This window comes from Haliotis asinina, chromosome 2 (genome assembly GCF_037392515.1).
Source record: "Haliotis asinina isolate JCU_RB_2024 chromosome 2, JCU_Hal_asi_v2, whole genome shotgun sequence".
NCBI lineage: Eukaryota > Metazoa > Mollusca > Gastropoda > Lepetellida > Haliotidae > Haliotis > Haliotis asinina.
The window spans coordinates 32632966-32658348 of NC_090281.1; the positions used below are offsets into that span (position 1 = coordinate 32632966).

A 25383-nucleotide genomic window follows, 5' to 3' on the forward strand; every position below is an offset into this window, starting at 1 on the left:
CCACCCAAACGATGTAACTGACCCTGTCCACCCAGTCCACCAAGTAACTGACCCAGTCCACCCAGTCCACCAAGTCAATGACCCAGTCCACCCAGTTCACCAAGTCAATGACCCAGTCCACCCAGTTCACCAAGTCACTCACCCTGTCCACCCAATGACAACCAATGTCATTTTTATTGTTAGGTATATTCGTGGATTAGTACATGCTCAAGGTGCTGCTCATAGCTATTTTTCCCTCAATCACTGGATGTGATCTTACATTCAATCTCAACTCCCTGTTTATCATACAACTTTTGCGACCACTAGGCATACTGAGTTATTGCGGCTTTCCCATCCTCACAAGGTACACATTTACAGCTGGGTGGACTGGGACACATAGTCACAGGACTTTCTCCAAGTCTACTGCATGTTCTTACACTCATTCACATGTGGGTTCAGTCATGGCACCTCGCGCTTGCTAGATCAGTACACTGTTGCCTCAGACAGCTCGTCAGTCACATCTCACTGACACAGTCCACCAAATCCACCAAATCAGTGACCCTGTCCACCTAGTTCACCAAGTCACTCACCCTGTCCACCCAGTCAACCAGGTCACAGAGTCGGAATCAATTATTCACAGCCAATGTCATTTTTTATTGTTAGGTATATCCATGGATTAGTACATGCTCAAGGTGCTGCTGATAGCTATTTTTCCCTCAATCACTAGATGTCAATCTCATTGGCACATCTTACATTCAGTCTCAACACACTGTGGATCATACAACTTTCCGCCTATCCTCCAAATCACTGACCCTGTCCACCCACTCCACCCAGCCTCTGACCCTGTCCAAACAATTCACCAAATCACTGAGTCTGTCCATCCAATCCACCAAATCACTGACCCTGTCTAACCAGTCCACCAAGTCACTGATCCTGTCCACCCAAATGATGTCACTGACCTTGTCCACCCAATCCACCAAGTCACTGACCCTCTCCACCCAGTCCACCAAGTCACTGAGCCTGTCCACCCATACGATGTCACTGACTCTGTCCACCCAGTCCACCATGTCACTGATCCTGTCCACCCAGTACACCAAGTCACTGACCCAGTCCACCTAGTCAACCCAGTCACTGACCCTGTCTACCCAGTCCATCAGATCACTGATCATGTCCACCCAGTCCACCAAGTCAATGACCCAGTCCACCCAGTCACTGACCCTGTCCACCCACTCCACCAAGCCACTGACCCTGCCCACAGAGTTCACCTAGTCACTGAGCCTGTCCACCCAATCCACCAAATCACTGACCCTGTCCAACCAGCCCACCAAGTCTTTGAACATGTCCACCTAGTCCACCAAGTCGCTGATCCTGTCCAAACAATCCACCATGTCACTAACCCTGTCCATCCAATTCACCAAGTCACTGACCCTCTCCACCCAGTCCACCAAGTCACTGAGTCCGTCCACCCATACGATGTCATTGACCCTGTCCACCAAGTCCACCAAGCCACTAACACTGTCCACCCTGTCCACCAAGTCACTGACCCAGTCCACCCAGTCACTGACCCTGTCCAAACTATCCACCAAATCCCTGACCCTGTCCACCCAGTCCACCCACTCACTGACCCTGTCCACCCAGTCAACACAGTCACTGACCCTGTCTACCAAATCCACCAAAACACTGAACATGTCCACCCAGTCCAACAAGTCAATGACCCAGTCCACACAGTCCACCAAGTCACTGATCCTGTCCACCCAGTCCACCAAGTCACTGACCCTGTCCACAGAGTTCACCAAGTCACTGAGCCTGTCCACCAAATACACCAAGTCACTGACCCTGTCCACCCCATCCACCAAATCTTTGAACATGTCCACCTAGTCCACCAAGTCAAAGACCCAGTCCACCCAGTCACTGACCCTGTCCACCCTGTCCATCAAATCATTGATCATGTCCACCTAGTCCAACAGGTCAATGACCCAGTCCACCCAGTCCACCCAGTCCACCAAGTCACTCACCCTGTCCACCCAGTTCACCAAGTCACTCACCCTGTCCACCCAATGACAACAATGTCATTTTTTATTGTTAGGTATATCCATGGATTAGTACATGCTCAAGGTGCTGCTAACAGCTATTTTTCCCTCAATCACTAGATGTCAATCTCACTGGCACATCTTACATTCAAACTCACTGTGGATCATACAACTTTCCACCAAATCACTGACCCTGTCCACCCACTCCACCCAGCCTCTGACCCAGTCCAAACAATCCACCAAATCACTGAGTCTGTCCACCCAGTCACTGACCCTGTCTAACCAGTCCACCAAGTCACTGATCCTGTCCACCCAAATGATGTCACTGACCCTGTCCATCCAATCCACCAAGTCACTGATCATGTCTACCCAGTCCACCAAGTCACTGAGACTCTCCACCAATCCACCAAGTCACTGACCCTGTCCACCATCTCACTGAGGCTGTCCACCCAGTCCACCAAGTCACTGATCATGTCCACCCCTACGATCTCACTGACCCTGTCCACCCAGTTCACCAAGTCACTCACCCTGTCCACCCAGTCCAACAAGTCACTCATCCTGTCCACCCACTCCACCCAGCCACTGACCCTGTCCACCCAGTCACTGATCCTGTCCTCCCAGTTCACCAAGTCACAGTCTGAATCAATTATTTACAACCAATGTCATTTTTTATTGTTAGGTATATCCATGGATTAGTGCATGCTCAAGGCTTGCTAGATCAGTACCCTGATGCCTCAGACAGCTCGTCAATCACACACCACTACAGCTGGAATACTGTTGATTGCAACATTTAACAAACAAATCAAAGTAAACAAATACAAATGCTGAAGGCAAGTGTCACATCAGGATTAAACTGTCCCAAAGCTGTTCTCTTGTCAACTGGGTCTTGTCAAAAGTAACAACATCATCTCAAGCTGTATCATGTAATATTTATTTGAATAAATCCATTTGTTTATTGTACATCAAATCAAGAGCACTGTCAAAATATCTAATGGTCTGTTTGATAGAAAATACATAATATCTGCCTCATATCTGTGTAAGTCGTGGTACCTGATGACAGAAGAACATGTATATAAGTCCACGTACATGCAACACATTTATATACTTGTCTACTTGTTGACAGAATTACACACATTTAAGCTATGGTACATCTTAACAAAATCACGTGTATGTGGGTCAAAGTACATGTTGACAGAATCACACATATGTAAGTCGTAGTACTACATGTTGACAAAGTCATGTGTGTGAGTCAAGAACATATTTAAGCCATGAAACATGTTGACAGAATCACACATGTTAGTCATGAAACACGTGTCAGTTATCTTCATGTCTTGATAAAGTACTGTACCTCATTCAGTGTTCTCAGATGTATAACTTTATATCTTTATAAAGTACTGTACCTCATTCAGTATTCTACAAATATATCTTGATATCTTGACAAAGTACTGTACCTTTTTCAGTGTACTTAAAGAGATAAATATATCTTGATAAAGTACTACATCTCGTCAAGTGTTCTCCACCGTATACATTTGTTACTTGATACTGTAACCCATCCAGTGTTCTATGTTTATGTACTATCCCTAAAAAGAAACCATAAACCAGAAATCTGTTGCGAAAATGTTGTCCACAAATGGATTTTAGTGCATGAATTTTTAAACCAGTTTACAAGGTGTTGTATATACAACTAAGTGGATACTTTCAGATTGGCTATCAGACCAATCTCTTTAAACCTGTTCCTTACAGTTTGACCGGGTATCCTCTGAAGTCCAGGCACCCTGGCTACTGTGCTCTCACCCATGACAATAAGATCACGCAACTGTAGTAACCAGAAAAAACGATCCTCAGCTGCAGTGGTAACTCGAGATCTGCCTGTACGGGGACGGTCATTTGCTATACCTGTTTGGTTGCAGTTAGCTGCAACCCCTGACATCTTGGTCACACTCACATTAAAACACCTGAGAACAGAAGTTTGGTAATCTCCAGCACGCATTCTTTCAGTGGAAATGTTCCTTGTTGTCAAGTCAAGACCTGGCATAGTGATTTGACCTTGAAACCCCCTCAAAATGAATGCCAATATCCGAAAGTAATCTCTATTTCTATTGCCAGACAATGCATGCTCTTTGCTGCACAATTTCAACTCGCAGGTGATTTCTGTTGTGTTGTGGCGATCTTTTACTTGTGCAAATGTGTAAAATCATATCAACACTTTTGTTACATGTTTTGATGATGGTTTGAACACAAAAGGTATTTAATAGATGTTTTAAAATACAAATTGCCTATGCATTTCTTTTTTGGGATAGTATATCTTGATAAAGTGATAAAATCACACTACTCCAATCACAGTGATGGATGAACAAACTTAGCAAACAATCTGAGACAACTTTAATATCTCTTATTGCTATATGTTATCCACTTATTGCTATATGTCAACACATTATTTCAGCAACTGTAATATGCAGACCTGTAAAAATAAAATGTAAATGTTTTGAAATCACAAAATGTGAAGCAATAACATGCGATAAAATGCAATAAAATACATGTTTTCAGCTTCAAGGACGGATATGGTTCATATTATGAATACATGTATATGTAAAATGAGACATTAATATTACATAACTCATTAAGATATACTATATGCCATACATTAGTCAGAGTTCTGATGTCAGCTATTATTTTGCCTATCACATTTATAACAGGTTATTTAGTTACAAAAAGTATCTAAATGAAAAATTATATTTCACATTTTCAAATTCAGCTGATGTGTGAAATACATAACAAGAATAAGGGGTATAATCAATTTTAGATCAGATCCAAAATTACAGTGATTAATACTGGATATATCCATGATATATGCAGCTTAATGTAATATACATAGCCGCAAGTCTTTCAAATCACAAATAGCTTGACATACGTAATCCCCATTGACCAAAAACAATAGCTCAGCGTGTCAGTCTCTCTGAACATGGACAAGGTGGCAGAGGACGGATTCCTGTTAGTAACCGTGTATTCTTTCCTTCACATTCATCATCTGAATGCTCCAAAATACCAAAGGGATGATCAAAGCAAAGATGAACTCACTCTCAGAACTCTTCACCCCCAGACCTCAAACTGTAGCAGTCCCCAAGATCTGCGTAGCTTTCATTTGGCAAGTGATCATTCCGACATGTAGCTGTGGAACTCTCTGCCTGTCAGCTTTTCTGATTCTGTCGCAAGTTTCAAATCTAGTCTGAAAACCTCAACAGCACCTACTACTGAGTATCACTTCAAACCTACAATGTACAGTTATTGTATACAGTGTAGTCTGTCTAATTCACACCAGCTTGGGACAGACTAAAGGAAAATTAGAAAGCAGTCTAAACCAGAGATTACTTTATGATTATATAAATATTCAATAATTGATAAAATAGTATATTGTAATAGATGCTGCAACATGACCTTTGCATGATAATTGACCCTTGGTAGTTGGTTGGACGGAAGTATGTGAGTGAGTATGAGTTTAGCGATATTCCAGCATTATCACAACAGGGAGGGACACCATGTGTTTACACATTGTGCATACATTGGAAATTTAACCCAGATTTTTGGTCTAAGCTAACACCCTAACCACTAGGCTACCCCAGTGCCCTTCATGTTCATCAGTGACAGAGGTTCATAGTGATGTGATGGGAGTAGGAGCGCAATAATGCAGTGGTAAGGCATCTGCCTATCACACTGAAGGCCTGGGTTTGATCCTCCGTGAAGGCACCTTAGGATCGGGTTCTGAGGTGGGCACATTTGTGTAGTATCGTTAGACAAGATATTTAGATCCACATTGTCTCGGATCACCCAGTTGTGAAATGGTTACATGTGAGGACATGCTAGTAATGCGACTGCTTAGTTCATTGTGTCTAACTCAGCCCCAGCACTATGATCCCCAGGTAGTTGAAAAAGTATCTGAAAGTACAGTGGTGTGTAGGCACAATGTGCCTGGATATAAGCGCCATGTAAACAGACTGTTACTATTACTAGGTAGCAAATTGCAGGATCATAGACTGGGTGCATCAGGTCATGGTCACAGGATTTAATCACCATTCTAAACCAAACTTCCCTGTCAGTTTTCATAACGTGGAACATGGGAAAATGGTAATTTAAGACATGAAAAATCACAGACTGCCTTTAATTCCAATCAGTATGGGTTTATGCCACTTTTAGTACCATCCAGCAATATCACAGCCGGGGGCCATCAGAAATATGCTTCACACAAGGTACCCATGTGGGGAATCGAACCTAGGTCTTCAGCATGATGAGTGGACGCTTTAAACAATTAGGCTATCCCACCAAACCTTAGATTTTATACAACTATGGTGGTATATGTTCACTGCTGCACAGACAGTTCAAAATAACAATGAAAAAATAACATGGGTGTCGTATATAAGGTCATGCTTAAGTGACCCCATGTCACACAAGCCAGGTGTTACAAAAAAAATTGTATATTCTTCTAAATTTGCTTCATCAGACCAGCTCCTAAACACCACTCAAATAAGAATCATATATTATGGTATAATATAAGCTAACTGACAAATCCAAAAAATACATTTGTGATTCTAATTGCCATCCTCATTAAAACATTGTTATTGCATTGTAAGAAACACTTGACAGTAAGTCTTCAGTTTCAGGTTCTTAAACCAAAACAGCAATCAGCCTTACATTTATTGCCAAATTTGCACACATGAATTTTTGTTCCTGATTTGTACAATTTGTTTGGACATCTAATTTCAGCCTCATGTCCAAAGACTCAAGTTCAAAACAAACATATGAAAGGAACAAATTCCAGGGGCCCGTTTCACGAAACTCTCGTAAGCCTAAGATCTCGTAACTTTTCTCGTAGCATCCAAAATTCCTGTGTTACAGTATAGGAGGTACAATGGCTACGAGAAAACGTACGAGATCTTAGGCTACGAGCGTTTTGTGAAACGGTCCCCAGGTAACCATCATGATTAAATGGCGACCATATTATCTGTATTTCATGACGATGGTAAAGTGTATATGACAAAATTAGCCTGTATATTGTTCATTAGAACACTTGTCAGCAGAGAAGTGTGTAACACCGCTCAAAACGTTTCATTACAGGACACAAACAGTCATTTACTGGAATAAAAGACAACCATCATAAAACCTTCATTAGATGGTACATTCAGCTCTTCAATTGATCCACAAGAGGATGCGTTAATTGAAACATTGTCAGTTCCTTATCTTATTATGACATTTACACAACTCTTTTGACTTAGGTTCATCTCACAATGGAGGATTTATGGTAATATGGCAATAAAGTGGAAGACCTGAATACAAAATGGTGGACAAAACAGCCATACTGGATTTCATGACTTCATTGCTGTGTGATGTAAGACATGCATGTTGACAAACTATACTGCATTATTTAACATAATGAACGGAGAATATTATGCTTATGAAGTTTAAAAGTCTAAATAAAATGCCACCGGGTACAATGGCTGTTTACGTAGACTTGTAATCAATGGTTATCACAGATACTTTGAAACATTTTGTTATAAAAAACTAAAACACTCCCATTCGAATCAAAACCACTTCTTCCTTTTCCAAACATCCAGATTTAGATTTTCCCACAGTCATATATTTCAACAGAATATCTGGATACGTTACCATGGTTACACAAGAAGGAACCAGTCTGACTTTATTCCCAGGTAGCTCTATTTTTCTGTGCAGAGTGAACGAATTTCCTTTGGCCACAGTCAACCATATTCCAACAGGGCCTCCAAAAAATGAACTTAGGGCCATCAAACAGTGGTTGACAGCAAGAGCAACAATCCATGTGTTCAGGACATGATGACCCCCAAATCAGCCACGTTACCTGCACATGCTCATTATTGAGCAGATATGAGAAAGTGAGAAATGATACACACTGCTTTGAACAATATCACAGTAATATCTGACCTTGACCATCTGGCACTACACTGTGAGAGAATTCCTATTGAGGTTTGAGGTAAATATGTTTGGCTGGCTGAAACCAAAGCAGTCAGTATCAAAGTATGTTTGATCGGAGATTCCCCTTTCTTAGTATCACCATTCTGAAGAACCGAAATCTCTCCTCTTGTAGCTGCGTAAGTCTGAACGCACAGATCGTAGCATCCTCCGTGTGAGACCACGAATATCCTCACTCAGATTCAGGGACTCGTTCAGATCAACATCCAGTGAATCGTCCCTCTGCAATAATGACATTGTTTTTACAGCTTCATGTAAATGATTATCAAATATTTATTCACCATCATTTACCTGGTCTCTTAATCATAACACTTGTAAAACAATTTCCAGATGAACTAGTTCTTGGCATATTTACATCCTAAAATCTGCAAATCTTTATTCCAACGCAAAAATAAATGGAAATAGGAAATGTTTCAAAGAAGCTTGTCATTCTGACTCTTAAGAATTAGCTTCAACAGTCATTTCTTTAAAAACATTAATCTGTTCAAAGTCACTTGTATCTTTATTAAAATGCATGAGTACATTGCCCTCTCTGGATGAGTTACGACTGAACATAATTTGAAATTAGTTTCCATGGTAGCATATAGTCTTTAAGTAAAGTTATAATAACTATCTTTGAGTGAGTTTAGTTTTACGCCACTCTCAGCAATATTCAATCGCCATATAGCAACTGTCTATAAACAATCAAGTCTGGACCAGACAATCCAGTGATCAACAGCATGTGCATCGATGTACGCAAATAGGACATGATGACATGATCCTGTTAAACACTTCTTACAGCAAGCGTGTGTTGCTGAAGATCAGTTCTAACCCGGATCTTCCTGGTCCAACTCTGAGTGAGCAGTAAGAAACAAGGCAACTCACATCAACATCTCGATCACTGTAAGATCCATGCACTTTTCTATACTTCCTAGTTTTCCGTCTAGTGCGTGATAAACTTCGGCTCCTGAAAAAGATAAATAAAGGTAAATAAAAAAACATTTTTTTGACAAAATCAACAAAAAGAATGATTATGAACACCCTCTTCATCATAGCATCAGCATTGTCAATGGCATGTTGTTTTTAGTGTAATGTTACACTGAGCGAAAGTACTGCAGCATGATGGGTGCCTGGAACTGATCCAGACTAGACAAACTTGGAGTATCTTAAACAACAACCCAGGCCAAAACATGAAATCAACAAAATCACAGACAATCCTTAGTGACCCAAACCCAGGAGAAATCTCCGTTACAGTTGGTCTCCAGCGACACTTGCTTGTTTGTAAGGGGCGACTCTTTCCATGCACTCTTCACTTTCATGCATTTGGCTGCCAAATCCAAGATGGACAGCAAAAATGCCAAAAAATCATTGTTTTCTGTGATTTATTCCAAACCTAATTTCAGCAATGTTGTAAACTTGCAGATACTATCCAGTCCCATAATAACATGTAGTTAATAAGATTGAGGTTGGTAACTCACCTACCCTGGAAGGGTGGGGAAACAGTTGGACCCGTGACAGATTAAAAAGTTGTATTTTCTTTGAAGATTTAGACATATTTTACAGTCACCTATTTTGAATATGACACATAGTTAAGATATCGAATAAACTCAAAATTGTAGCCACCAAGCTGAGTAATATAGTGCCATTTCTTACAAATTTGATGTTATGAGTTAACATAGCAGTTATCCGGGTAGGATAGGGTAAAAGGGTTGTTGAGGTTTCAAGGAAGAAAATCTGGACCCGTCCCTGCCCTAAATGTTAACAAGGTAATGTAACAACAGCATGAATAGAAAGCACTAGGTATTGGTGAGCAGTAAATCAGAAGACATCGTTAAGAACATGAATTTCTATTTTCTACCCTACTTAACTATTTGGTACTGAAAAGGCAGTAAATGATTCACTTTTATTAGCATACATTTTCAGCTCTAGTTAAATATTTAGTGCTTAAAAGACCTCTCCTATCGTAAATACATATTTGGTGCCAACCTTCTCCGCCGTGAATAAACTTCATCATCTGTGTCGTCACTGGACGTTTCCCTGAACTCACGAATCCAGTAGCTGCTGCTCCGCTCCGGACTGAAGTGATGTGACCTTGATACTGACCTTGATGCTGACCTTGACCTTCTATGAGGCCTGCTTGATCTAAACAGTAAAATTCAGCTTAGAAAATATCATGGCATAATGTTTACATCCCTTCATACTGACATGAAAGTTTGCAGTGAGTTTAGTTTTTGTCGGCTGTCATTTGAACCACAAGCTGGCAACCATTGAAGCCTGAAAGCTTGGGTTTGTTTCTTCTCATGTGTACAAATTGTATGACGCACATACCTGGTGTCTTTTGTTGTGATATTCATGGAATGTAGTGTAAAATTGTTGTAAAACTCGTTCACCAAAAATTACATATCGGCTAAAGGCCTTAAACATACACAAGAATAAGATGTCGTTGGCTTGATACAGGTTTCATCATTAAGCTGCCAATATGATGAACTTTTTATCACCACATAACCTTACATGACTTAAAAATGTAAGAAGTCAGAGATGTTATATTCACAAAATGTCCCCATGAAAATTCACTGGCCAGGCCGTTACTAGCCCGGCTGGAATTTTAGTCTTCATGTATGATATCCAATAAGCTTCGACTCCATATCAATACACTGCAACAATTTTGCCCACCCAGTCCCCAAACTAGTCACCTAATAAATGAATAACTGGTAGGGGAAGGGTCAGGATATATAGATTTTGGGATGGTGAAAACACATTTTCTAATTCTTACCTTTCCGTGACAAATTCCCTGGTGTGATATTGCAAGTTGTCTCCTTCATCATATTCAGCATGCGAATGTTCCCCAGAGCCTCCACAGAGAGGGCACGGTACTGCTTCAACCACATACGATCTCTGTCTCCATGTCCCGGAACCAGCACCGATTCCTGGATCAGTCTGGTAACCTGACCGCCCATCCACAGAATCATAGTCCTCATAATAGGATTGCATGACTGGCCTTGACCTTGGCATAGAAAACACTGGTCTGTTGGAAGAGCGACGGATAGTATAAAAGGGACGGTTTGCTCCTTGATGCATGCTAGCAGTATCAGACTGGTAGCCTCGGCTGGCATGGCCCCCTCCATAGTTAGCATAGGCGTATTGAGGTGGGGGATGTCCATGGTGGTAGCCAGGGACCTGGGGACCACCTGGCTTTTGACTGGCGTAGATTTTGGCACCAGAGGGAGTACGAAAATAACCCTTACTGGCAAGTTGCTGTCTCATTCCCTGCGTGCTATACCTGGAAGGAACATAATATTCATAGAGTCCAGAGTCCTCCCCTTCTCTGGGTGATGAAGGTGCCCCTACAGATCCACCTCCAGTTCCAAGCATAGCTCCAGGCACAACTCCTGACCTCAAACCAGGATGAGCTCCAAGATGATCTCCAGGATGAGCTGCAGGATGAGTTCCAGGATGAGCTCCAGGATGAGCTGCAGGATGACCTGCTACTCCTGGCTGAGATGCTAATCCAGGATGAGCTCCCAGAACTATTCCTGGACCTGCAAAAGGATGATGTTCAGTAGCTCCACTTGTAGGGTTCGACTTCTTTCCCTGCTCTGTTTTCTTCATCCTCTCCATTCTGCGTCTCCGTATGCGACTCCTTGCAGGAGATTCCGCAGCTTGAGGTGGAGGCACGTCAGCATAAGCATCTGCTGCAGCATAGCCAAGAGGGATGTCCGAGCCGTCATTCCTCCGCTGATTGGGCAGTGTCCAGTACCATTCATCCCACTCCCGTGCATTGGTGCCTGAAAACGAATTGGCTCTCCTCCTTGGCATCCTCATGAAACCATAGGGATCATCAAAAGGGTCATAGTACTCAGGCTGACTTTGTGGAGGCGGAAGAGGTGCTTGTGGGGGAGTTTCCACGGCCTGTTCAACTCTCTCCTTTAACCTCTCAACCTCATCTTGTAGAGCACGTAGGCGAGATCTGCACAATAATATAAACTTGGATAATAGTCAGTCAAAGAAACAGCATTCTTACTCAGGCAAGATCAGAACAATATCAACTTAGATAAAAGTTAAAGACACTGTAGACCATTGATGGCAAAAGAAGATAAATGCACATACACATTAAATAAAAGATGATTAACATGGTCACTATTGTCATGTTCCATTTGACACGTTAATACTGACATGTCCCATATTTCTAAAACATTTCTTGGAATGACTCTGCTCTTAAGCCTGAAGCCACACTTATCTGCCAAGACAATCAATACTATCTACACCTACCCTGAAGCAGACGACACCCGTGTAGCGTCTGACTCATGACCTCTGTCAGACCCTACTCCTCTATCTTCTGTCCGTTGTTGGAGGTTACTCTTCAGTACAGATTCTCTCCCTTTAACAGCATGTTCTTCCGTTCGATCCAACTGTCTGCCAGCAGGTGGCGCCCTGGTTCCCCCTGATCTTGGTGGAGCAGTCTGTCTCGATCTGGCTTGGATACTTCTTGGGGTCTCCATGTCAGATGAAGAGACATATCTTGATACCTGTATTCCTCGTGTTGGTGTGGCTCGCGGAGTTATCTCCTCTTCTTCCTCTGACACCAAGGAGCGTGATTTATGTTGAGGTTTTGTAGGTGATGCAGATGCTTTGTTTTCTGATTTTGGGCTGAGTTTCAATCGTGTTGAGGGTTTTGGCGTAGCGTCGGTGTCTTCTGGTCAAAGAAACAAGAATCACGTTCTCAACAAAAGTCTTGAAATAAACCATTTAAATATAAGAAATCAAAACATCAGAGCTGTTGATTCCAGTTACTACTGCATTATAATATATTAAAAATACATTTGAAATCTTTTTGAAAATAGTCAAAAAAGACTGTAAGTATTCAAAATATTTAGGAGATAAACCTACTGTGTTTGAAAATCAGAGACATGCTGTACTGAATTGATGGCAACTAAATGTCAATTGGAACCGAATGTGCAGCATGAGGTTTCAATTGTAATATTTAATCACCATCAATTCAGTACAGCATGTCTCTGATTTTCAAACACAGTAGGTTTATCTCCATTCTACCATGACCCATATAAAATCGAACTTCCTCGCTCTGCGGAAGGCACTGCGTGATCCGTCAAAGGATGTGAGGTGAGTTAATCTCATCTGTGAAGGGAGTGGTTGGTGCCTTTCATATTTTTCATTTCAACATAAAAAATATTCTGTCTAAGGAAAACAAACAACTGTTTATTCAATGCAATAATGTAATGCTGTTTTTTATCATCCCAACGACTGAAACCAGCCTATTGTTTTGTTTGCCGTGATACTCTACCCCCTTTGTTATACAATAATGGAATTGTCTGACCTACTATTTTCATGAAAGTAGAGTTAAGCAACAGTTTGAAATGGCCGATGAGACAGTGTTTACATTTTGCGAAAGATTTAAATTTTAAATTTGAAAGTGGAAAATACTTGACCGAATGCCAAATCAGAACCCTCCTTAATCGAAGAACAGATTCTTTTGTGATAGACCTACGATCTGTATCTGTTTTTCACGAGTGTTGAGTGTGCTTTCATGTACTTGCCTCCACCCCAGCATGCGGCAAAAGAGTGACAGTGCCGTGTTGTCAAAATGTGTGTACATTCGACAAACTTGGGATTCCTGGAAACTTTGTTTTCATCATGGACGGGTTGTTGTGTACGAACATAACAGTGACTGCCTTGCGGGGATGATGGCAGAGCAGGACTCCGGTGGTTCAATTTTTCACATATAGATAATGTGACATGATGGAGTATGAGTTGCATAAATCTGGTGTTTCGCCAGAATCGTTATCTTGTGAATTTCCCCTTCTAAATGGAAACAAATATACCATATTCCAGGCAGGTAAATGTTTACTAACGTTTTGCTGCACAATTTTGTATAGATAGGGGTGTATTTTGGCAAGGCATTCTGATTTATGTGTTAGATATGGTTTATGTTAGGGGCTGTGTATTGTAATTGAATGTTTTTATAATAGAGGATAATATGATAGTGAAATTCCCATAGAATTGTGCAGGAAATATCATTTAATCGTATTTTTTTAGTTTGAATAAATGTTTTTTATCAGCATTTCCATCATGTCTGTTGTGTTCATATCAGTCATGTTGGTGGTCAAGCTGAATCTTGTATATACATGCATAGTGAAGCGCCGTGAAATCAGACGCATGTTCAATCAAAAACTTTCAAACTGCATAGATCTATGTGACAAATACCCAAGTCAACGTCAAAATCCATGGAGTTGTTGTTGTTATGACCCACCATCATTGTGGTCAAATGAAAGTAGTTTCCCACAATAAGACTTGTTAATGTGTGGTGAAATGGCCTAAAATCAGATAGCGTCAATCCAGAATTGATGCCGTCTGATTTGTCTGAACAACCAATCAGAATTCAGTATTTTCTTGAGTCATGGTAGAAATTCCATTAGTAATGTTATTATCAGCTTAAGAGACTTCATTCATACCAATTTTATATTTTTGATAAAAAGAACATGATCTAAAATGGCCTTTACATGTTCACACTTGAGTTCGTGAAATAGCAACTGGAATTACCTTCTCCTGAGTAACCTTCCAACGTCTGGTCATGATGACCCACATTCCGATTACCATGACCTTGTCTTTTCTGTGACTTCTGACCTCTGTCACTTTCACTGACCTCTGTTTCTGTTGGGTCATCCATGAAACTGGCTGTCACCTCCATGCTATCATTCTGCATGCTACTGTCTCTATGCTCACTTTCACTGTCTCTAGTCGACCTTGACTGACCACGACCAGTGTCCGATGTGCTTGTATCAGCACCACTTCTAACACTGAAAATATGAAAAATGGAAGAATGAACTGACTGTATGTAAGTATTTACAAATGCATGAGGCAATTCGAAATATATGATCATGTTCAGGTCTGGTGAAGTCTGGTGATTGATGGAGTGAGTAACAATTCTGTACAATGACACATCCTCAGCCACATCTTGTCACCACTGAACTCATCTTCCATAATAGTCCCTGTGGAGATGTAAAGAGCTACAGCAATCACAGCTGGAGTTGAATAGAAATTTGGATACAGATTTATACATCAATGTAGATTTGTAGATACATATGGATTTAGATTTTCATAGAGACATGGAGATACATGTGGATTTGGATATTGATGAAACTTTGGATTTGGACTTATATGTGGACACGATAACAGATGAAGATACACTTTTGCAATTTATTATTAACTTGGATTTAATGTGGTTGTGGCTGTGGCTGTGGTTGTTGTTGAGTTTGCGGCTGTAACTGTGGTTGTAGTGGTTGTGGTTGTGGTTGGGGGTGTAAATGGGGGTAGGGCTGTGGCTGTGGCTGTGGCTGTGGCTGTGGCTGTCGCTGTTGTGGCTGTGGCTGTGGCTGTTGTGGTTGTGGTTGTGGTTGTGGTTGTGGTTGTGGTTGTGGTTGTGGTTGTGGCTGTGGCTGTGGTTGTGTTTGTGGCTGTGGCTGTGGCTGTGGCTGTGGCTGTGGCTGTTGTGGTTGTGGTTGTGGCTGTGGCTGTGGCTGTGACTGTGACTGTGGTCGTGGCTGTGGTTGTGGCTGTGGCTGTGGCTGTGGTTGTGGCTGCAGTTGGCTGTGGTTGTGGCTGTGGCTGTGGCTGTGGCTGTGGCTGTGGCGGTGGCTGTGGTTGTGGCTGTGGCTGTGGCTGTGGCTGTGGCTCTTGTGGTTGTGGTTGTGGTTGTGGCTGTGGTTGTGGTTGTGGCTATGGCTGTGGCTGTGGTTGTGGCTGTGGCTGTGGCTGTGGTTGTGGCTGCGGTTGGCTGTGGTTGTGGCTGTGGCTGTGGCTGTGGCTGTGGCTGTGGCTGTGGTTGTGGTTGTGGTTGTGGCTGTGGTTGTGGTTGTGGTTGTGGTTGTGGTTGTGGTTGTGGCTGTGGTTGTGGCTGTGGCACTTGTGGTTGTGGTTGTGGCTGTGGTTGTGGTTGTGGTTGTGGTTGTGGTTGTGGTTGTGGTTGTGGACTTGGATTTGGATGTGGTTGTCAACATGGCTCTGGATGTGAATTAAGACTTGAATGTGATGTCCTTGTATATGTAAATTCAGATTTAGACTGTACATATCACCTCGCTGTGTTCCTTCTCCCTGAGTCCCCAGGATGTCTCAGCCTCAGTGACTGCTGTTGTTGCTGCTGCTGTTGCTGAGGCAAAGGCCGAGTGACATCTGAACCAACAACTGATCCTATGAATCCACTGTCCACATCGTCAGCCCCTCTCTGTTTCGTCATCTGTTTGAACTTCCCAGGGCCTGGCAGGTTAGCAAGTGCCCCTTGTTCCTGGTCCGAAATGCCACTGTCATCTAGACTCTGCCTGCTGCCACCTCCTGGTTGCTACGGTACCACAAACAGAACATCCTCGGTTGTATTAAATCACCATTCTATCATACAAACCCTGACTGACTCAACATCATAAGCTTCAGCAGTGGACATGACGGCACCATCTACATCCCTTTAAAGCACAATCTAAGCACTAAATATCCATCACTAGAGGGCAGTTGTAATCAGATTTAATGACTTTCTTTTTCAGTGCACTCACTCATTCTTTGATTTCACACATGGGTCTCTTACACTCACTCACTCACTCACTCACTCACTCACTCACTCGCCCACTCACTCACCATCTCTATCCCTTTAATCACAATCTAGTGCGGTAGCCCTGTGGTTAAAGTGTTTGCTCATCATGTCCAGGACCTGGGTTCAATTCTCCATATTTGTACAATGAACCCTTGTGGCCAGGGTTGGATGCATTGTCCAGTTGACCAAACAGGATGACCACACAAACTGATAAGCTGATGAGTTCTACGCGGACAACATAGTACCTCTGAACCAGGCCAGAGAGATGTGACAATTCATCACACCTTGCACAGTCCATCCAGTATATTACACATATTTCCAAATGGTTGTATTTCTGACAAGTCGACACATCTAATTAGAACAGTTTACTTTCAGTCAGAAAATATTTAAAAAGTGCAAAGATACATGTTTCACAAGCGATCATTTGTATATATAGATTGTGTGGCTCCATATTCTGTCACTGAAGCTGTGTGGAGAGCAAGAGGTGCAGTCACATTCGTGTATAAATATGTATTGTCATAAACTTGCTGTCACAGTGAAATGTAGAAGAATAACTATGTAAAAATGTAAAACATTATGAAGAGTGCACCGAAAAGCTTACATCAGGCCAGACTAGTCTGACTTACAAGTATGCATGTTCGTTTACAAACAGGAGGGTTGTTTATAAACAAGAGGAAAGTCTGGTAATGTGACATGCAAATTGGCAGTGACGTTATGCTAAGTCATCACTGCACCAGAATGTTATTTAGTCATTTCCATATACTACTGAGAAATGACTGCATGCTTGTGAAAATTTGATTAACAAATTACAATCATTACTGAATTTGTGCTTGGTTGAACCTTTCACTGAAATACTGCTAAATGTAACTATGAAACCTTTCTCAAATACATGACATCAAATAGATCAGATAATCATTTCTTTCGTGTTTCAGTTTTAGCCACACCAATGTATTTTTTTCCTTTGCCAAGCAGGTTAGACTGATTAGTCAGTGAGTTTAGTTTTATACCTCTCTTTGCAGTATTCCAGCAATATCATGGGGACATCCAAAATGGTTTACATATATTGTACCCTTGTGGGGAATCAAACCTTGGTCTTCAGCATAACACTTCAACCACTAGACTACCCTACCCCAATAGATTGATCTAAAGTGAAAAACAATTTTTTTTTATGATGATATCAAAACCCGCTAGGCCTGTGTCTCTTCAAATACATTTGTCGAAGAATTTTGAATACCTTCCTCATCTTATGGTCCCTGAACTCATGACTGTGACGTCTTGGGCGGGGCAGTGATGTGTTTGGATCATCCCGCCTACTCAAGGACTCCCTGCCATCACTTGACAGTCTGTCCCGTGAGATGTTGAGGGAGGGGCGTCCTGACCCAGGGGGACCCCCTCTGATGACCGGTGAGTAGTCATTCATGGTAGGTGTCCGTGAATGTCCAGCTTGTATCGTGGACTGGTGATCATGTGAAGAGGGTGAGAAGCGCCCTCTATCAGGCAATGAAGGAGATGCTCGATCTCTTGATGACAAACTGTCTCGTGAAGTGTTCCCATGGTAACCATTCATTTTCTCGTATTTTGTTCTACTTCCACTACCTGAATGGGAAAATGTGGAAAATAAACACCAAATGAACTAAGTTTGTGCAATGATTTATGACACTGAATCACATGAGTTTAATCATGTTCTAATCTGCAGTTGTTCTGATGAAAATGTAATATTTGTTTAGTGAGTTTAGTTCTACACTGCACTCAGCAATACTCCAGCAAGGGTGGAAATAACCCATTGTCCGACATCCCAGTCTAGTCAGGCAAGCTAATTTGTATATCACGCAGTACCAGTGTCCAGTGGACTTTCCATTGTTAATAATGTAGTTTATTTAAATAATCAACTTGAAAATCGGCTAGTATAGTGGAAAAATTAATAGGGCAAGTGATTTTGCAAGTGCCACTGTACCAGCGTACATTAGCAATTCAAGAATTATTTCCATCCCTGTCCATCTGTATGGCAACATAAGATTGGGTTTTACCTGGCTCACTAAGTAATGTATTTGGCAAAAATAATCAGGTGATTTATAAATTTGGGAAAAAATGTCTGAGAAAATTGTTAAGCAGTCAGTTAAACAATTTATTGACCAAAATCAAAAAACTAACTCTGATGATTTCTTTCATAATTTTGGACTACTGAATAAAAAAGTTGTTTCACAAGCGATCATTTTATGGTTGTCACTTTTCACTATTTTTTACGAGGGGACCCACTTGCTGGAAGCACAGCCAGGTAATCAACAAGTCTGTGCAGTGAAATTTAAATTTCTCTCATAAGAAAATAGCAGTAAGTGGCAATAAAATAACAATCGTTTGTTACACATTGTTATTCTGTTGTTTTTACAAGACTTTGTGTTAGTGAGCGATTCATCGGCCACAAATGAAATCAGAGCGCATGTAATCATTTTTTCAATGAAGGTTTTATGATTTTATGAATGCTTCAAATCAAATGGACAGTAGATTAACATCATTCCTATAATCCAAGATAATCTGGGCTTCACTTTCTCACACTGTCACCATGGGGACCACACAGGAACAAATAACACAATATAAACAGATGTTCAGATTGTATAGGAGCATCAACACGTAGCAGTAACATCACCTGGATGAATACAGCCAGGGCGATGGAACATACCTTCGTGGGCACCAGGCCTGGTTCCTGGCTCCTTGTGCCTGTCCTGGGAATCTGACCGGTAATCTGGTGTACTTCTGCCCTGTAATCATAGTCATATTTGAGCACAAGTCAGTTCTTCAATCCCATTTGAATAAAATGATCAAAAAACTTCCCACATTCAAAAGAAATCTCTGCTAAAAAACAATTAGGAGATAAACATAATACTGTGTTGGAAAATCAGAGGTATATAATGAAATTATAACAGCTCTAAATTTACTGAAAACCGAACACGATTTTCCAACACAATACGTTTATCTCCATTCTACCATATGATGTTCAGACGTTAAACAAGTACATAATGTATTGGAAAATCAGCGGTATATAACATGATTATATATACCTCTGAATGACTTTGATTAACCAATCACAATCCAGTATTTACTGAAGTCATGGTAGAGTGTCCATTGTTGGACTTACAGACCAACTGTGTTTATAACAATGTACCATCCAATGTAGCATCATACCACTATTCACAGCAAGACAACATGATCTTGATATGGTCTTTTACGTTGCTCTGTGTGGTGGTGTGGTAGCATAGCGGTCAAAGCAATCACTTGTCATGCTGGAGGCCTGGATAATTGATTCCTCACATGGTTATAATGTGTGAGGCCCATTTCTTATGTCCCCAAAGTATTTTGCCCTGTTCAGTAATAGTCCAAAGTAGTTTAATGACAACTAATAATAAAGTCATCTTCTATAGCGCAGACTTCAAACATCAAGTGATTTCTCATGGCACTTAATTAGAATCTGATTCTACAACTATCAAGCACCCTAAGACAGGTTCTTATACTTTTCAAATCGAGGGGCGAGAGGGCTGAGCCAAGTGCTAAAGTGGCTAAAGTGTCCGATCGTCATGATGAAAACCAGGTTCAATTTTGTACATGGTTACAATGTGTAAAGCCTATTTCTGGTGTCCCTCAAACTATCATATTGCAGGTATATTACTAAAAGTGGGGTAAAACTAAAGCATGCACTCACTTTCAGCTTGAATAATGTGTTAACTTGGTCTGATCGTTCTGGGGCTGAAGCTGATGGGATCTTAAATTTAAATCCCTCATCGGTCAAGCCTACAAAACCACTCTCTAACCCAAAACAGCCTGGTACTGACCTGTTTTTGTCTCTGCAGTCTGCTCACCTCCTCCCCCGACAGGAAGTAGGCACCAGGTGGTGCTGATTCAGGTTGTGGAGACTGCCCACGTGATGTGTTTCTAGATTCTTGCTTCTGCATTCTCTCCCATCTGGAAAGAAAACTAATTGGATGCTCAAGTTCATCTGGCCTTTTTTTCATTTCTCATTCTTTGATAACAGAACTATAACAAATGGCAAATAAAGGTAAACAGGTAAACAAAATATGTGGTATACACTACCAGTTGAAAAAACTTTCATTTTGAGGAAGACATCGTGGCTGAGTGGGTTTAATTGCTGACTTTGGGTGCTGGCACAAAGAGTCAACCCCACAAAGAACTAATATCTGAACTTCAATGGAAAATGGGTAATTCCAAATAAAACATACATTAGAAGTGATGTGAATCAGGAAGGATGTCAAAGATTCAAATCCATAAACACTGAACCCTTGCACAGTTGAGGAACATCTAGATGTGTTAAATTATCTTTTTCTTTGTGGTCTTTGACTGGAAGTGGGAATTTAAAGACATCCACTGTGTTATTATTGTGTGCGTTTCCTTGTTTGTTACATGCCACACTGAGCAATATTCCAGCTGTATGATGACAATCTGACAGTCAAATCTGGACCAGGCATTCCAGTGATTGAAATCATTAGTATTGATCTATGTAATTGGGTTAAGTCACCTCTTACATGAGTTGCTTAAGACCAATTCCAACTCTTCATGGCTATATGTACAATATCCTCAGCTTCAGTATTTCAAGATGTTGACTTCAATCAAAACATCATTATGGAATGCATACTATTTCATCTGAAAATTCTTTTCAAAGAAACTGTGTCTGACATTCTAGGATGAGCTGGCAAAAGCATGAAACAAACCTTTCTTCAAGCTCTGGAGCAAGACGGAACATGTCCGGAGCTTCATCACAAATCTGCTTCAGTTTCTGAAGTTAACAGAACAATAGAAAACAATGAATGTAACAAGTGACAGAACAATAGAAAAAATGAATGGAACAAGTGACAGAACAATAGAAAACAATGAATGGAACAAGTGACGTAACAATTATGGAAATAATGAACTAAATACAGAAGGAATTTGATGTAATAACATAAAATAACAAATGAAATACAGAATGAAACAAAGGATGGAAAATGAATGCAACTTAGTAACAGATGGAACAATTAACAGAACAATTATAAATTACAGGAACAAGAAACAGGAAGATCAACAAACAACTGATCACACATCAAATGTTTGTTTGGCTGGTTGTTTTAAACGCCCCACTCAGCAATATTCCAGCCATATAGCACTGGTCAAATGCCTCATCAAATTTTAACAGCTCTGTACTCAAACACAAAGTTTTACTGGACATTGAATGTTTTCAGTGGGTCAATCTTATGACTGAATATTTGGATTTGACCAAGTTTAGTAAAATGGTTACAGAGATGCATAAACTGTGCAAGCTGCATGGCATATTTGATCAAAATGGCCAGCATTGTTCACTTCAGAAAAACCAACAACCAGATGCTTAGTATTTCCACAAAATGCAGTCTTCAGAAGTGCACAAGTCAGAAATTCATCAATCTCAGAATACTTTTGTTGTTTTTCTATTACAGGAAATGTATACTGGACAAAAATAGTTAGGGATATTTGTAAATTTTGAAATTATGACTAATGATGTATTTATTCATTGACACACTGATCAAATATCAGTCATAAAAACACAAAATCTCCAACTATTTTGTCCAGTATATATAGCGCTGATATCAACACGACTAGTGCTTGCACAAGGTGGTAGTATTTTTTCCCTTGATCACTGGATGTCAATCTCAGTGCGACATTGTAGTATCAATCTCAACTTCCTGGGGATCATGCAACTCTTGCATTCAGTAGGCACACCCAGTTATTGCAGTTTTCTCATCCTTTTGAGGTACCCATTTACATCTTGATGGAGTTTCACTGCATGTTGCTGTACCCGCAACTACAGGTTTGCACATATTCATGTGACCACCATCTGGTCATATACCAATGGATTCGTGGGTTCTTTTATGTGCACATTGTTATGTACTGCACTCTAGAGGTTGTGACAACACTGAAAGAGCAAGCACACAAAGCTGACTCCAAGGTTTTCACACGCAGTCACAGGTGGGCCTCAAGCTCACTGGATCACCTCAGACAGCTGACCCACCACACTCGTACAGCTATGGGCATGCTTCAGTCTGGTGCCTCACAGTCTGATGTTGCTCATCCGTCAAACATCCATAGAAGCACCATTTGCCACTGATGGCAACATTTTCAGCAAACATGAAGTCACTTTTAAATAAACCTTCCATGTATTGACCAGCAATGACCCCATCTCAAGACCAGTGAATTAGAACCAAACACCTCCATAGCCATAAAAATGTCACTGAAATTAAAACCACTTTACTTATCCAAATATCATATTTTGATATACAACAAGTTGAACAAAATATTTTATCGGTTGGGCCTGCCACGTTCATTTCTTAACTCCCTGATGAATCCTTTCATGATAATTCAAGATTCACAAGCTGCCATTCAGTTTCATAATAGATCATTCATTTTAAAAAAATTAATTCAGAACTTTCAAAACCTACTTACTCTGACTAAGTTATCAATTTCCTTGTCACGTTCAGGAGTTTTGGCCATCTGTTTCAGTCGTCGGTACCGATCCATTAACGCATTGTATTCATCATGAAGTCTTTGCAACTTTTTCTCAAAATCGGTATCCTCCCTGGGAGGCACAACATCACTTCCTGCTAGTGTCCCTTGCATCTTCCTTTTCAGCTGGTCAACTGCATGTTCCTCATCTTCATCCAAATCCTCCATTGACTCTGCGAGTCTGTTGGTTTGAAATGGTTGTCTGGCAGCGGATTTTTCCTTCAAGTTTGTTTCAACATTGGCATGAATTTCATCAAATTTCATACCCAGTCGAAACAGCTCTCCTTCAAGCTCCTTGCCTTGGTCAAAGTTAGCATCTTTGAGGGAGGCACCAGATCTCCGAAGCACGTTGTAGTCCTCCTTTGCTTGGAGGTAGTGTCTACGGAGGACCTCATGGTCAGTGCGGATGTTCTCAAACACCTCCTCTTGCTCTTCTAAGGTCAGCTGTCTCTGTTCCAGGAGAGAGTTGAATGAGTCGATCTGTAAAAGATGCGAAAGTTAGTTGAAAGACTCAATCCAAAAACAAAATGTAGAAGTTTGTTGAAGGACATGATCAGTAACAGCATGTTGAAATTAGTTGAAGAACACGATCTGTAACAGAATGTTGAAGTTAGCAGAAGTACATTACTGGTTACAGACTGTGGATGTTACAGAATGTTGTAGTTAGTTGAAGGACTCGATTGTTATCAGAATGTTGCAGTCAGCTGAAGGACCATATCTGTAAGAGACTGTTGAAGTTAAGTTGAAGGACTATATCTGTAACAGAATGTTGAAGTTAGTTGAAGGACTATATCTGTAACAGAATGTTGAAGTTAGTTGAAGGACCATATCTGTAAGAGAATGTTGAAGTTAAGTTGAAGTACTGTATCTGCAACAGAATGTTGAGGTTAGTTGAAGGACTATATCTGTAACAGAATGTTGAAGTTAGTTGAAGGACTATATCTAGTTGAACTCCAGGACTATATCTGTAACAGAATGTGGATGTTAGTTGAAGGACTATATCTGTAACAGAATGTTGAAGCTAGTTGAAGGACTATATCTGTAACAGAATGTTGAAGTTAGTTGAAGGACTATATCTAGTTGAAGGACTAGATCTGTAACAGAATGTTGAAGTTAGTTGAAGGACTATATCTGTAACAGAATGTTGAAGTTAGTTGAAGCACTATATCTGTAACAGAATGTTTAAGCTAGTTGAAGGACTATATCTGTAACAGAATGTTGAAGTTAGTTGTAGGACTCGACTGTTATCAGAATGTTGAAGTTAGTTGAAGGACCATATCTGTAAGAGAATGTTGAAGTTAAGTTGAAGTACTATTTCTGTAACAGAATGTTGAAGTTAGTTGAAGGACTATATCTGTAACAGAACGTGGATGTTAGTTGAAGGACTATATCTGTAACAGAATGTTGAAGTTAGTTGAAGCACTATATCTAGTTGAAGGACTATATCTGTAACAGAATGTTGAAGTTACTTGAAGGACTATATCTGTAACAGAATGTTGAAGTTAGTTGAAGCACTATATCTGTAACAGAATGTTGAAGTTAGTTGAAGGACTATATCTGTAACAGAATGTTGAAGTTAGTTGAAGCACTATATCTGTAACAGAATGTTGAAGTTAGTTGAAGGACTATATCTGTAACAGAATGTTGAAGTTAGTTGAAAGACTCAGTCTGTAACAGAATGTGGAAGTTAGTTCATGGGCATGATCTGTAACTACAATAGAACCAATTAAAAAATGGTCTTATAGATCCACGCTTTCAATCCATAACCACAGGTTCAGGCGAAACAGTTACACCACTTGAAAACTCATTCAATTTCCAAATTGTTTGCACAGATCAAAGTCAGCTGTAATATCAGTTAACAAGAACAACATTACCGTAATACTGTACCCCAGGCAGAGCCATTATTCCCTTACCTATCCCACCTCAAGGAATTAATCACAACAAAGCATTCCCAACATACCTTGATGTCAGTCCAACTGATACCCACACAAATAGAACCCAATGACAGGACTGATATTTCCTCTGATTGCACCTAAAGCCAGGTCAGATCTACACTAACAAAACGCTATGTATGTTGAATACTTGTCCATGATATCATCCACCAATGTGTCTGTATAAAATTCATGAGGCATAGTAAGTGATCGTTTAAACAATTAAACATCTCCTGCAAGTGACATAATCAGTCTATTAAGTCATGATCATCATTATATATTATTCTTTCAAAATGCATAAATTCTGACATCAAGAATGCTTCTAGAAAGTTCTTTGCTAAAACAAATTCATACC

The 25383-nt window shown here is 40.6% G+C and overlaps 1 protein-coding gene across 1 annotated transcript in view; it reads right to left on the minus strand.

Annotated features, from left to right (window-relative positions):
• Positions 1 to 7701: 7701 nt before the first annotated feature.
• LOC137273624 (serine-rich adhesin for platelets-like) overlaps positions 7702 to 25383 on the minus strand; it is a 77266-nt gene continuing 59584 nt past the window's right edge. The window contains exons 5-16 of the mRNA XM_067806383.1: positions 23038 to 23577; positions 21297 to 21361; positions 20403 to 20532; positions 19256 to 19334; positions 17813 to 18174; positions 16073 to 16335; positions 14541 to 14797; positions 12255 to 12678; positions 10759 to 11952; positions 9972 to 10127; positions 8871 to 8952; positions 7702 to 8228 (exon numbers count right to left, since the gene is read on the minus strand). Of these exons, the coding sequence (XP_067662484.1) occupies positions 8085 to 8228; positions 8871 to 8952; positions 9972 to 10127; positions 10759 to 11952; positions 12255 to 12678; positions 14541 to 14797; positions 16073 to 16335; positions 17813 to 18174; positions 19256 to 19334; positions 20403 to 20532; positions 21297 to 21361; positions 23038 to 23577 (3696 nt within the window). The 3' untranslated portion in view covers positions 7702 to 8084. The remainder of the gene's footprint in view (positions 8229 to 8870; positions 8953 to 9971; positions 10128 to 10758; positions 11953 to 12254; positions 12679 to 14540; positions 14798 to 16072; positions 16336 to 17812; positions 18175 to 19255; positions 19335 to 20402; positions 20533 to 21296; positions 21362 to 23037; positions 23578 to 25383) is intronic.